This window comes from Triticum aestivum, chromosome 7B (assembly GCF_018294505.1).
Source record: "Triticum aestivum cultivar Chinese Spring chromosome 7B, IWGSC CS RefSeq v2.1, whole genome shotgun sequence".
Lineage (NCBI taxonomy): Eukaryota > Viridiplantae > Streptophyta > Magnoliopsida > Poales > Poaceae > Triticum > Triticum aestivum.
The window spans coordinates 695600662-695615488 of NC_057813.1; the positions used below are offsets into that span (position 1 = coordinate 695600662).

Here is a 14827-nt window from a genome sequence, read left to right on the forward strand (position 1 = left end):
CAACTCTTAGCTGCCAGCAGCAACTCGCCCACCACGTTCCCCCGTCACCCACATTGCAGTGCGCGTCGTCCTTGCCAGCCAAGCTGAGTAGCTACTCATATAGACATCAATCCACCATTTCCGGCTAGCTCGCCCGCCGAGGTCGACTGGCGAAGTGGCGATGGGGTCGACGAGGCTGGAGAAGGTGGTGTTCGCGCTGAACGGGCGGCGGTACGAGGTGGCCGGCGCCGACGTGCACCCCGGGACCACGCTGCTCGAGTTCATCCGCACCCGGACGCCATTCACCGGCACCAAGCTCGGCTGCGGCGAAGGTACGTATAGCTTAACAGTTAGTATAGGCTTAGAGGGCTTAGAGCACCCATGATGTATGCACTGCATGCTCTTAACAACAAATCTAGAACGAGTAATATGGATCGGAGGGAGCACGGCAAGCTCTTGATCCACCATTTTCTTGCTACCTCTATGAGCGTAGCGTACGAACAAGAACAATGCTAATCGCACCACGCGAAGCAGATCAACATCGCTCAAGCGTAGTAAGCACTGTCGGCCGTGTGTATGCTTGAGAGCACACGCCTGAAATATGTCTGATGTGTGATTTTGCGTCGACATGACATGCATGCGTTGTGGTCCGAGCGTACATCATTGATCTTGATGATCCAAAGACGTACTACGTGATCTACTTTCTTTTTTATTACGAGCACGAGCACGAGCACTGTCCTCCTCAACTCCCAGTGGTAGAAAGAAATTGGTGGTTTAGTCTGTTGGAGACGGACCGGCCGATCTAGCTAGTCTGACACCGAGATCAAATGTCGGCGACGATATTTTATGCCTTTTTTGTGTGTGAGAGAGAGAGATGTCTATTTCGTTATGATTGCGCAACACAGTTCAATTTTGTACACTTAGAAGTTTGAAATATGTTGGGCTAAAGTGATCGTAACTTAGTTGGTCGTATTTGCTCCACGTCGACGAGGAATCTCCTTTTTCAAATGGAGAGAGGGTCAGAGGAAGAGACGGCGGTGGAATATCAGATAACGATTTATTTTTTTCCGAAGGAAAGCAGATAACGTTTTCTAGTGGGAGTCAAGATCGTATGCGTATCTCTTGCCGCTTCCATTTTGACAATCGAGGAAGGATTCTCCACCGTTTTTCTTTTGTTTGCTGCTGCCCACACAACTCGAGCAAGGAAGGATCGTTATCCACGCAGCAGAAAAAAATGTGGGGACATTTTCTTGTCCGAACAGCATTGCTTCGGCACCGCTCGCACTGCACGTGCACCTACCTACCGGATCACCGCCACGCCGCGCTGTCCGTCCCCGTCGGTGACGCTGGAGGCCACGCGGAGGCGTGTAGCCAGCATTCAACTCCCTCGCTATAGCGTAGCAGCAGCAACAGCTCGCCCACCACGTTCTCCATCACACACACACACACACAGATGCATCGCCGTGCACGCCCTAGCTGCTCATACATCTATCAACCATTTCTAGCCAGTCGACCGAGCGGTGGCAAAGTGGCGATGGGACCGGCGAGGCTGGAGAAGGTGGTGTTCGCGCTCAACGGGCAGCGGTATGAGGTGGCCGGCGGCGACGTCCACCCCGGTACCACGCTGCTGGAGTTCATCCGGACCCGGACGCCATTCACCGGCACCAAGCTCGGCTGTGGCGAAGGTGCGTACAGTTACGGGATCACAGCACGGAAGCTGCATGCTAGCTTAGCTCGCTCTTGATCCACCATTCTCTTGCTAGCTCTAGGAGCGTAGTACGAACGCTGCTAATCGCACCCCGCAAAGCAGACCACCATCGCTCAAGCGTTGTACTGTCGGTCGTGTGTCTGCACACCTGAATTATGCCTTGTGTGATTTTGCGTCGACATGCATGCATTGTGATCCGAGCGTACATCATTAATTTTGAAGTACGTTCTCTGTTTTTACAACCCCTCCGTCGTGTCGCAGATTTAATACAAAGTTGGGACGGAGGAAGTATTTAATTACGAGCGCGATCACTGTCGTCCTGAACTCACATTACAAGGAAATACGTAGGTGTTCCAGTCTGTTGGAGATCGGCCGATAGTCTGACACCGAGATCGTTATGTCGGCGAAGATGTTTTCATGTCTATTTCGGCATGATCGTTCAACATAATTCAATTTTGTAAACTTCGAACAAAATATGTTGGGCTAAAGTGACCGCAACCTTTAGTAGGTACTGACTGTAACACATATCACATCCAGATTCGAAGTATGCAATATGGTTGGTTGAGCTATAGTAGCTCGTTGCCCAAACTTTAGTTACATGTCTAATGATCTTTTACTCCACGGTCTGCAAAATGGCACACTAAGCTTGAGAAGCAAACAGTCGAATCACTATTCAAAATTTAACTCCATGCATCTACTCTCATAAACCATGTGTGGGCTCATGGTTGGTGTTCGGTCCTTCGGTACATCCAGCTGTGTTGTGCTCGGGTGTCGATCTAAGATCCAAAGAAATATTAGTTAAAAAGTTGCAAATTTGTAATTGCTCATGGTTTCACTTTCACCATAGATGCAAGTGATTCATCTAAACGATGTGCCTTTTTTTTAACGAATATAAATGCTTTGCCCGGTCTCACCAAATAAGAAGAATTTATAAAAATTACAGACTAGCTATCATACCGGCCATGGATCTGGTCTACTCTCGCAATATTATTAGTGCACTCATACCGGAATAATGATGTACCTTACATACCATGATTGCAAAAATGAAAAGGAATACCAACGGAAAACATAGACTTTGCATCAAGTGTCGAACTACCGGTCAATAGCTAAGCCGGTCGATCGGTGGTTATGATCATATTTGTAGTCACAGACTGACAGTGACCCTCCTTGGCGTTTCCATTTTGGCTATGGCTCACGATTCTACTTTCCAGTGTGGAACGGGCTTTCTCATCCGTCCTTTTTTTTTCTTTGAATGCAACTTTCTCATCCGTCCTTGTCACAGAGTCATAACCAGCACTGTTTCGTTTTATGCGAATACGAATTTGTTGTCAATCCTCCACAGTTGCATAGTTATTAGGTGGTTGATTGTTGGAAAGATGGCATGTCCCTTTCTCGTGGCATGCACGGATGATAATATATGTACATTATAGACAACATGTACAACAATAACATCACCATCTATAGACTAGATTTAATGTCCCCTTCCTCTCATTCTCTTATTTTCCGCTTTTCTTTCACATCACCAAAATTCCTATGCGGCAGTGCTTGCGGCGCCGCCATCTTCACTCGATGAGATCGAGGAAGAAGAGCGCTGCCGCAAGCCTTCAACCGTGAGGCCCACTTGAAGACACCAAATCCTTCTGTTGTAGTCGACCGCGCCGCCATCCAAAAGAACACCAGGAGCCAACCACCGAATACTAAGACTACCGGATCTGGAAACCGATGACACAACTGAGCCGACTGCTCCCCGGCGCCACAGATTGGAGCAATGCCAAGATGGTGGAAGAACAACAACACTTTATTCATACGAGACGTCTTCCCCGCCACTGAAGCAATGCCTTCAAGAAAACATACTCCTACCCTACCTACACAACGAAGCTGAAGCTTCGGGGTCCCCTCCTCCTCCCGTCGCCGAATCGGTGGACGGAGGAGGCAGGGAGCCGTGGTGGTGCTGATTGAGGAAGGGGTAGAACTGTCGCCTCCGAAATCGCCTCTCTCTCTCTCTCTCTCTAACTTTTTTCTTAAAAAAATTGGGGGTTCCATAAAATATTCACAAATTTGTTTTTTAATTTAAAAATTCATTCCGAATTTTTAAAATATAGGAAACATTTTGAAATTAAAAATGATCCTTGTTCTAAAAATTACAAAAAAATTATGAATTTGATTTTTTTGAAAATTTTGAAAAATATTCGTAATTCATAAAAAATTCACAGATTTCGAAAAAATATTTGCCAATTTAAAATTGTTTGCAAATTCAAAAAATCTCATCTATTCAGCAGATGTAAATAGTTTAAAAAACATGAATTTCAATATTTTATTTAATATTTGAAAATGTTTACTAATTTAAAACATCTGCTCGGACTGAAAGAATATTCATGTATTTCAAAAACACAATCACGAATTTGAGTTTTCTTCTGAATTTTTAGAAAAATGCGCATGATTTTCGGATTTGATAAGAAGTTTGCGGATTTGTAGAAGGAAAATAAAAAAAAAGAAGAAGAAAAGGAATAAATGAACAAAGAATGAAAAAAACATAAGAGAAATAGAGAAAAAACTGGTTCAGCAATGGTTCCAGGACCTTCCAACACCGGAGGGAAAAAAATCAAAATGGGCTGACTAGGACGGGGCGCACCCGAGGGGGAGGGGGATAAGCAGTAGGTCGCTATTTAGCATCCTACGCGCGAAATAGGATCACCTCCATGCGGGGATGTCAACGGATCAATGGTCGAGCTTGAAGTCCAATGCTAGGTGGGCAGGGAGGGTCAAACAAAAGGGGAATAGCCTATGGCTTGTTGGTCCAAGGCTCAAGAGTAAATATATAGCTTAAAATTTTCTAAATGATAGACCATGATATGGACTGACTCCAATGTAGCTCCGCCACTGCGTTGCGGTTGGCATTCATCTTCCTACCACCTAGTGCGACACGACTTGGAGCACCAACCCCATCGAGTGGGGCCATGCATTTTTGCACCTCGCCCGCTCCACCGGGACACTATATTCCTCGTCTAGCGTGATTCAACGTCTTCCACTCCACCAATTCCTTAGCTCAATGAGCATGTTAGAACTTACGAGAACCACGCCATTGAGCTCCTCCCCGTCTGACCTGCTATTGGTAGCGCCATTGGTAACGGCCCCTCCATCTCATAGGCTCAAAACCCTCAAAAGTTTTGTACATCCACAACTTACATTGAGCCAATGCAAGTATGTCCTACATTTAAGAGCAAGACCTAGTGAGTTACTGCCTCCATTTCAAAATAAGTGAAGTTCTAGTTTGTCCTAAGTCAAACATGTTTAAGCTTGACCAACTCTATAGAAAAATATGGCAAGATCTACAACACCAAATACACCAGTACGAAAATAATCTCTTGAGACTAATTTGGTGTTCTAGATGTTAATTTTTTTTTATAGACTTGGTCAAATTTAAACAAAGTTGACTTAGGTCAAATCCAGAACTTTAATTATTTTGAAATAGATATAGTATCTATTAAGCTAGGAGCATCTCCAGCCGCGCCCCCAACACGGCCTTCCCAGGCGATTTTTTCGCGTCAGCTCCGAAAAACGGTCCAGTCGCGCTCCTAGGAGCCCCTTTTTCGCAGGCTTGGGACGAAATCAGCGTCGGCGGATCCAGGCCGAACCCGGGGCACTGGGGGGGGGGGGGCGCCCAGGGGCGCCGGGGCGAGCGGTTTTGGCGCGAAAGAGCCGCAGGCCCGCCGAGTCAGCGAGACGGCCGCTTCGTCACCCTCATCACCTCGGTTCCCGCGGGAATCAATGCCAAGGCTGCCGCGCTGCCGCGCCGGTCAGCCTTGCCATTGATTCCTCATCACGGGCGGCGCGGCGACGCCTTCCCTCCCGCCACACGTACACACAGACGCGGCTATAAAGCCGATGGCCTCCCTCGCCTCTAGCCACACCAGCCCTAGCCGCCCATCGACCGCCGCCGAGCTCTCCCTCTCCCGTGCGCAGCCGCCGACGCTTCTTCCCTCCCTCTCCCTCTCTCCCAAGCCCGATGGCCGCGCGTTTCCCCGGTGACGCGGCGGCGGCCAACGGCGGCGGCCGCCGCTCGCTTCACGAGTGGGAGGCGTGGCTCATGTTCGAGGCGGACATCCCGGCGCCACCGGACATGCGCGTCGGGCCAACGGGGTGGAGACTCAGCAACGGGGGAGTGCCCATTCCCCCGGTGCCCGACGTCGAGGCATGCCCCGCCTTCTTCGCCGCCGACAACCACGCGGCGTGGGCGGCGTACTTCCAGTGCCGCCAGGAGCAGAGGCTGGCGTTCACCAATGGGGCGCCGGTGGTGGGCGGCATCAAGAACAACGAGGGGCGCCGCATGTGGTGGGGCGTCCTCGGCCGCACGCTCGACGGCGTGCTGGAGTACCTCAAGGGTGGCAACAACCTGCCGCTGGCATACCCTGTCGCGGCGGCCACCCCGGTCCATCGCCGGCGCGCCGGGCAATGGATGTCCAGGAGGTTCGGTTCCTCCTCGACTTCCTCCTCGCATTCCTCCTCCCGTTCTTCTTCCCACTCCTCCGCCTCGTCGGCGTTGCTCGGCGTCAAGGCCGAGCCCGCAGCGGAGACGCCGTTCAGCCGGCTCACTCGAAGCGCCGACATCGTCATAAACGAGGGCGGCTGACGCGCCTCCTCGTCGGCTCCTCCGCGCTTCGTCAAACCAAAGACGGAGCAGGGCTCGCGACCGTGAAAACGGAGCCGGGGCTCCCCGCCTAGAAGACGGAGCACGGCGACAGGGAGCTCGACGAGGCGGCGGCCCTGAAATGGTCGCATGACGACTGGCTGAAGATGGAGATGGAGCGCCAGTGCCGCGCCCTGGAGCACTTCAAACAACGCCACCGGGGCCGCGACGAAGGAGGCCTCGTCGTCCTCGACGACAGCAACGACGACGACGCGCCGCCACCGGTCCGCCATGGCGACGCCAGGCAGGGGTCCAGCAGGGGCGGCCGCGTCAAGGAGGTGAAGGCCGCCGACGACGACGGCGGCGAGGATGGCGGCGACTACACCGCATTCAGCGACTACTTCGACCTGTAGTTGTAGTTTCGCCATTTTTTAGATAAATTTGCTATGTAAAATGTCGAACATGTCTAATATATGCCAAGTTTGTCGAATTTTAACCGAATTTAGCCAAACTTTGTCGAATGTTTATTTTTAACTTAAACGGCATCTGGGGGCGGCCCTGGGGTCGGCGACTGGGAACCCACTCGCCCCCAGGCTGATCTTTTGCGCCGGCTCGCCCCAGACAGCGATTTTACGCGCCCCCTGGGGGGCCAACGTCTGGAGATGCTCTAAGGATGCAAAGTGACACTTTAACCACATAAGTGGTGGGTAGCATTTTGACATGATTGCATTTCGATCAACAAAGATGTAGGGAAAGCTATTCAAAATTCAGCTTGAATTTTTTTTTTTGTGTGCGTGTGGGAATTACACCAGCCCGATGAAATAGAGTATTTTTTTCTTTTTTTGCAGTGTAAAAAGAGTTTTGTTCCAATATTATGGTGTGATGAAATAGAGTTTTTTTTTTGTGGTGTAAAAAGAGTTTTATTCCAATATTATGCGTAAATTTGTCAGTGATGTTAATTTAGAAACAGACCGACCAACTATAGAGATATTTGACAAAATCGCAGGAATCTTTCAAAAGAGCCCCTCATACCTCTGGGAGTACAGACGGTAGCAAAAAATAAAATCCCAAATCGGCCCTCAAATCCCTAGTTCGGCTTTGCCGCCGCACGTCTCCCCCAAATCCGGCGTCATCTCCGTCGAGCCACCGTGTCGCCCCTTTCCGTCTCCCGTCCCGTCCTCGCTCCCCTCGCTCTCCCATCTCTTCCATTTCTCTGCCCGTGCCTCCCCTTCTGGCCCAAGCCATGGCAGGAGGCGATCTAGAGGGTGAAGCGACAGGAGGCGGCCTCACATGCCGCTGGCGCACCACATGTCCCGCGCGACAAGGGCGGTGAGGGTCTCTGCACCAGGACATCTGAGACATGGAGGAAAATTTCTGGATGATTTATACATATGCTTTGCTAAGCATCAATGTTTATTTTTAAACAAAAGTAGAACTTTCCCTACTTTATGTATTTCAAAACAGGCGTGAACCTGGAGACCATGTGGTACTTATGCGCTACACTGACTGTGCAGCTGTCCATAGCCAAGCCGGTTAGGGGAGAGATGATAGAGGTACATCAAATCAGAATAAAGACGCAGCCTATGTGTTCAGTTTGATTCTGTCCTGCTGTCGCTTCGCATGACTGCTCCATAGCCAAAGCAGGTTTCAGATTGATGTAGTGAGATGTAATGGTCAGTCCAATGGTTGTTGTCAAACACCCTGGCGTTTCGTGCATTCCACAGAGTTACTGCTAGCATCAATAGGTTTCACTTCTGAAATTGATTAGTTTCTAGGCTGATGCACTAAACTGAACACCCCAGGCAAGTTAATGTACAAACAGTGTGTTTTACTCATATGCAAACATCTGGTATGGCAGTATAAGGTCCATACCGCCCGTGGTTTGCGCATCGGCAATTCATCGTGTATACGTTTCCATCCGTATGATTCACTGCTGCCATTGTTTTTGTTTTCCTCGGAGTTCAGACTTTGGAATAATAATCCAAACCAAATTGGGATAAATAAGTAGCAGTGAATTTGGTTATATTAGTTCAGTTTTCACACAAGGCCTGGTTCTTTCCGTTCAGACTGTTCCTCCAGAGTCCAGTTCAATGTTATGTTTATTTTGTCCCGAGGCGGCGCGGATCTAGCATCGCATGAATAACTCTATCATTGTGCTCTATTGCAGGCGGATGTGGAGCTTGTGTAGTCCTTATAGCAACTTACAATCCAACAAAAGCTGAGGTCACTGAATTCTCTGCAAGTTCATGCCTGACTCTGCTCTACAACATAAATCTTTGCTCAGTCATCACCACCGAAGGCCTGGGAAATACGAAAGATGGCTTCCATTCTATCCAGAAGAGGATGTCTGGGTTCCATGCTTCCCAGTGTGGCTTCTGCACTCCTGGCATGTGCATGTCTATTTTCACCTCTCTTGCAAATGCCGACAAATCCAACAAGCCTGAACCACAAAAAGGGTTCTCAAAGCTGACGGTGTCCGAAGCGGAAAGGGCTTTCTCAGGCAACATGTGTAGATGTACCGGTTACAGGCCAATTGTCGACGCCTGCAAAAGTTTTGCTTCAGATGTCGACCTGGAGGATTTGGGCCTCAATGTATTCTGGAAGAAAGGCGATAAGCACGCCGATGTTAGCAAGTTGCCAGCTTACACTCTTGGCGGCGGAGTCTGCACTTTCCCGGACTTCCTGAAATCCGAGATAAAATCTTCGCTTCATCATCTAAATGATGATTCGGTTGTTACGGTCTCCAGCGAGGGTTGGTATCATCCTAAAAGCATCGAGCAATATTATGATTTACTGAACTCTGGCTTGTTCAGTGACTGCACAGTTAAAGTGGTTGTTGCGAACACAAGTTCTGGTGTAAAGGGATACAAGGATCAGGATCTATATAACAAGTATATTGACATCAGTGACATTCCAGAGCTTTCAGCTATTTGGAAGAAAGACAGTGGCATTGAAATTGGAGCAGCTACACCAATTTCTAAGACCATCGAGATACTTGAGCAAGAAGCCGGGTCTAAATCATGTGCAAATGGAAGTGTGGTTTTCAGAAAACTCACCGAGCACATGAGCAAGGTAGCTACACCGTTTGTCCGTAACACAGCAAGCATTGGCGGGAACATAATTCTAGCACAGAAATACCCTTTTCCATCGGACATCGCGACCATACTTCTCGGTGTTGCTTCAACTGTTCGTCTTCAGGTTTATTCAAAAACACTAGAGGTTACTTTGGAAGAGTTTCTGGAGCTGCCTCCTAGTGATCCCAGTACATTGCTCCTGAGCATATTTATTCCACATTGGGCTTCAGATTCTCAGAAAGAAAGTAAGGTGATCTTTGAAACTTACCGAGCAGCGCCGCGCCCTCTTGGCAATGCGGTTTCATATATTAACTCTGCAATGCTGGGCCATGTCTCCCAGAAATCATGTGGTGATCTTGTGCTGAGTAACCTACACATGGCCTTTGGTGCCTATGGGACCGAACATGCCATTAGAGCAACAAAAGTTGAACAACACCTGAATGGAAAAGTGCTCACTCCATCTGTTGTGCTTGAAGCAGTTCGGTTACTTAGAGAAACAATTGTACCAATGAAAGGAACATCACATCCTGAATACAGAGTCAGTGTGGCCGTTGGATTTCTCTTCAGTTTCCTGTCTCCATTTGCTAAAGGAATCAAAGGGCCTGGAAACACTCTGAGCATTGGTTCTGCTAGTTCTTCAAATACAGATGATCCCTGTAACCTTCCATTGTCTTCACGTCGAGAAACAATTTCCAGTGATGATCATAAACCAGTTGGTGAGCCGATTAAAAAGTACGCAGTTGAGCTTCAAACTTCTGGTATGTGTTTAATAAGCTTACATCATCAAAGTTATTAATGGGATCTAGAAGTTCTCTTCCTCTCCAAATTGTCCTTCCTTTATGATTACGTTTAGGCTTATAGAATTTCTTTTCTGTACTGCAGGGGAGGCAGTATATGTAGATGATATTCCTGCTCCAAAAAATTGCCTCTATGGAGAGTTTATTTACAGCACACAGCCTCTTGCATATGTCAAGAATATCAAATTCAAGCCATCTTTAGCATCAGAGAAGGTCCTCACGGTTGTTTCCGCGAAGGATATTCCAAGTGGAGGGCAAAATATTGGATCAAGCTTCTTGTTTGGGGATGAACCACTTTTTGGTTCTCCTGTCGCTGAGTATGCTGGGCAAGCCCTTGGTGTCGTGGTACTTATCTTTTCATATTTTTAATGTTTACTCAAAAATAAATTCTTTTATAATAAAGTCAAGTTATAAATGCGATTTTCTTCACTAGTCTCTGTAAAATAAGGTTGTTAATCTTAAGAAGAAGTTATTTTTAATTAGGAGGGTCAAATCTGTACACATTAAAATAATAAACCCTAGTATCACACATTGTCATCCAAAAGATATATCTATATATGTACATCCAAAATTTCATTTATAAAATACCCTAACAAAATCTATATTAGATTGGGTTAATTAAACGCTTACGGAAATTTTCTGTGGTGCGCTTGTATCTCCATTTCTTTCATAACAAAATTGCTTACTAAAAATCAACGTTAGTGGATATGCAAAAATACACTGTATTGATGTCACATTTTATCATATATGCTCGTATTCAGTTTAAACACCGAGAGTAACCTTTTTAAATTAAACTGATTAACAATTAGTGCCAATTTTCCCCTGGTTACAAGTAAGCATTAGCTAACTTTTGCCCTGGTCACAAACTTATTACAATGAGTTGTTATTGTGTATTCTTCAATACTGATACCATTAAAATGTGTACTTTACCTCAGATTGCAGAGACTCAGAGATATGCCAACTTGGCAGGCAAACAGGTCGTTGTTGAATATGACACAAAAGATTTGAAGCCACCAATCTTAACTGTAGAACAGGCAGTACAGAACAATAGTTATTTCGAAGTTCCTCCTGAGAGGTATCCAAAACAAGTTGGTGATTTTTCGAAGGGCATGGCGGAAGCTGATCACAAGATCCTCGCAACAGAAGTATGTTAATTCTACACACCGTGAGACCTTTCCATCCTGACATCTCACCTGCATTGCTCAAAAGTGAATGGAAGTTCTTATACTCCCTTCGTCTCAAAATAAGTGTCTCTCAACTTTGTACTAAAGTTAGTACAAAGTTGTACTAAGATTAAGACACTTATTTTGGGACGGAGGGAGTACTTAACAACGCAAACGTTTAAATTTGATTTTCGATGGTCTCTGTTTTCAACACCACATGGTATGCATTAATATGTATGACTTCGATGATCGCAGGTGAAACTTGCCTCTCAGTACTACTTCTATATGGAAACACAAACAGCATTGGCGATTCCAGATGAAGATAACACTCTTGTAGTCTACAGTTCATCACAATACCCTGAGCTTGCGCAGAGTGTCATAGCGAGGTGCCTCGGTATTCCATTCAGCAATGTGCGTGTCATTACAAGAAGGGTTGGAGGAGGCTTTGGTGGGAAGACATTCAGATCATACACTGTAAGTAAGAATCAAACAATCATGAACAGTAGTCCAACAGAGTGGCAACAAATTCAAAGCCTGTGTGTTACAACTGAAAGAATCTAACAGTACTTTTTTATGAATATTGCATTTTATGAATAATTTCTATTTTTATGGTAGATTAGAGTTCTAGTGATAGCTTCTAACATAAGTTTGCACATTTGAGCTTCATTTACCATTCATTCAGCTTCCAAGAAAGCCGAAATATTAACCATTTTCAGCTGTTGCTACTCAGTGATTCAACAATATATGCTTTTGCAGGTAGCAACGGCAGCTGCGCTTTGTGCCTTCAAGTTACGTCGTCCGGTGCGGATGTATCTCAACCGCAGTACTGACATGATCATGATCGGGGGTCGGCACCCAATAAAAGCATATTACACTGTTGGTTTCAAGTCCAATGGAAGAATCACAGCCTTGCACCTGGACATTCTGATCAACGCTGGGATTTCTCCAGATGCGAGCCCCCTAATTCCAGACTATATGATGTCAGGCTTGAAAAAATACAACTGGGGTGCTCTCTCGTTTGACATCAAGGTCTGTAAGACAAACAACACATCCAAGTCAACAATGCGTGCTCCTGGAGATACGCAGGGATCTTTTATCGCTGAAGCTATCATCGAGCATGTCGCTTCGGTGTTGTCGCTTGATGCTAATAATGTCAGGCAGAAGAATTTCCACACCTATGACAGTCTTGTGTTGTTCTATCCAGAAAGCGCAGGCGAAGCATCGACGTACACATTGCATTCTATTTTCAATAGATTACTCGCGACGTCAAGCTACCTGCATCGAGCTGAATCCATCAAGCATTTTAACAACCGCAACAAGTGGCGGAAGAGGGGTATCTCTTGTGTGCCCCTCATCTTCAAGGTGGCACCAAGGCCAGCTCCTGGAAGAGTTTCTGTGCTCAACGATGGTTCCATTGTGGTTGAGGTTGGAGGTATTGAAGTTGGGCAGGGACTGTGGACCAAAGTACAGCAGATGACGGTTTTCGCGTTGGGACAGTTATGGCCTGATGGATCTGAATGCCTTCTTGATAGGGTGCGTCTTCTTCAGGCTGACACGCTGAACTTGATCCAAGGCGGACTCACTGCTGGCAGCACTTCGTCTGAATCTAGCTGTGCAGCAACCCTTGAGGCCTGCAACATGCTGGTTGACAGATTAAAGCCGGTCATGAAGAAGCTCAAGCAGCAATCTGGTGGTGCTGTTTCATGGGATGCTTTGATTGCTCAGGTTATTTTTTTTTATTTCCCTCTGGATTTTTATGGTACATAAGAGTAAAATATTTGTGTGGAATTGTTTATCTTTATACGTGCTAACACTTTCCCAAATAGGCCATTAAGGATAATGTTAATTTGTCCTCAAGTGCATACTGGGTACCTGGCCAAGAATCCAGCACCTATCTGAACTATGGAGCTGGTATAAGTGAGGTACAAAAATATTATGCTTAATTTTAATCACACTAGCATAGTTCAATTGTTACTGGATGATATTGTGATGGTTTCCTGACTTTCATTTCACTTTTTACTAAAAATCCAGGTAGAGATTGATGTTCTTACAGGAGCTATTACTTTACTACGGAGCGACCTTGTGTATGACTGTGGAAAGAGTTTGAACCCTGCAGTGGACTTGGGCCAGGTTTGAGATATTTTCCACTGCGCTATGCTCTTCTTTTATCATTTTGTAGTGAAAACGGATATTATTTGATAATGCCTTACATCAAAACAGAGCGAGTACATTACATTGCAGCCCCGATCAGAGTCTTTCTTCATTATAGTGCATGATGGTATCGTATATTCATATCTGATCTCAACCATCCACCTTACAGATTGAAGGCTCCTTCATACAAGGAATTGGTTTCTTCATAAACGAAGAACACGAAACAAATGCCGATGGCCTGGTTGTGAGTGACAGCACATGGGTCTACAAGATCCCGAGCGTAGACACTATCCCGAAGCAGTTCAACGCCGAGGTGCTCAACAGTGGGTACCATAAGAACCGCGTTCTTTCATCGAAAGGTATGTAGTAGGATTGTGCTTTCCCTGAACTGAAGCAACATGAATATAGTTTTACTTTTTTTGCGAGCTGAAAATTATCAGTAGTTGAAAGTGATTTAACTAGTCTGCCTCTGCCAGCCTCTGGGGAACCTGCCCTGGTTCTCGCAGCATCGGTCCATTGTGCGGTGAGAGAAGCCATCAGGGCAGCGAGGAAGGAGTTTGGAAGCTCAGAGCTCACGTTCCAGCTCGACGTCCCTGCCCCAATGACCCATGTGAAGGAAATGTGTGGTTTGGACGTTGTGGATAAGTACCTAGAAAGCCTATCTGAACATCAGTCTCGAGCTGCGGCGTGATGCAAGATTCCGGTGCCGTCAACCGGAAGGAGCGGTGTGGTGTGATGGATCGTGTTGTGCAACGTCGAATGGTAAATTGCGGACATGATGTTTGAAACGTTTGTAATTTTTCAGTGCTGTGCTTGCACGCTTTTCAAATAATCCTGGGTTGAGATCTGTGTTTGTAATTCCTGACTGAACCTGAAGTCAGGTTTTCTCTTTAAAATGCACGTTTTATAAATAGTAATACGCGTTTGCTATTTGCAAGATGCAACTTGCATCAGTCAACTTGGGAAGAGAAGATGGCGGGCTGCGGCTCGTTGGTGATGCTGGGCAGGGAGCGACCTGGAGCAGGGGACGACGTGGGAGGCTCGCCAGTGCTGGAGAGGAAGCTTGGGGAAGGCGCGCGCAGCAGCATGTGTAGGTGGTAGGCGGTTGAGCTAGCGTTGGAAGGCGGCTCGATATGAGGAACGGCGAAGGTGGCGTGGTGGCCGGTGGTTCAGCTGGCATTGGAGGGCAGCTCCGTGTGAGGAGGAAGGAGAAGACGCTGACAAGAAGATAAGTATCAACTAACACGATTTGAGTTTTCAATCAAGTGTAGCATAGAGGGCCCCACGGTAATCTAGGAAGAGGAAAGAGACCTTTTTTTTAGCAACAG

The 14827-nt window shown here is 46.8% G+C and overlaps 1 protein-coding gene across 3 annotated transcripts; it reads left to right on the plus strand.

Annotated features, from left to right (window-relative positions):
• Positions 1-4: 4 nt before the first annotated feature.
• LOC123159401 (putative aldehyde oxidase-like protein) lies at positions 5-14429 on the plus strand. 3 transcript variants are annotated; one of them, XM_044577226.1, is made up of 10 exons: positions 5-311; positions 8482-10146; positions 10271-10530; positions 11121-11330; positions 11604-11822; positions 12105-13073; positions 13175-13270; positions 13380-13478; positions 13669-13858; positions 13976-14429. In XM_044577226.1, exons 1-10 carry the CDS (start codon positions 161-163, stop codon positions 14188-14190), a joined length of 4074 nt encoding a protein of 1357 aa, XP_044433161.1. In that variant the 5' UTR covers positions 5-160; the 3' UTR covers positions 14191-14429. The 3 variants fall into 3 exon arrangements, with proteins under 3 accessions (XP_044433161.1, XP_044433160.1, XP_044433162.1); XM_044577225.1 differs by lacking the exon at positions 5-311 and adding an exon at positions 1389-1664; XM_044577227.1 differs by lacking the exon at positions 5-311 and adding an exon at positions 7434-7643.
• Positions 14430-14827: the final 398 nt, after the last annotated feature.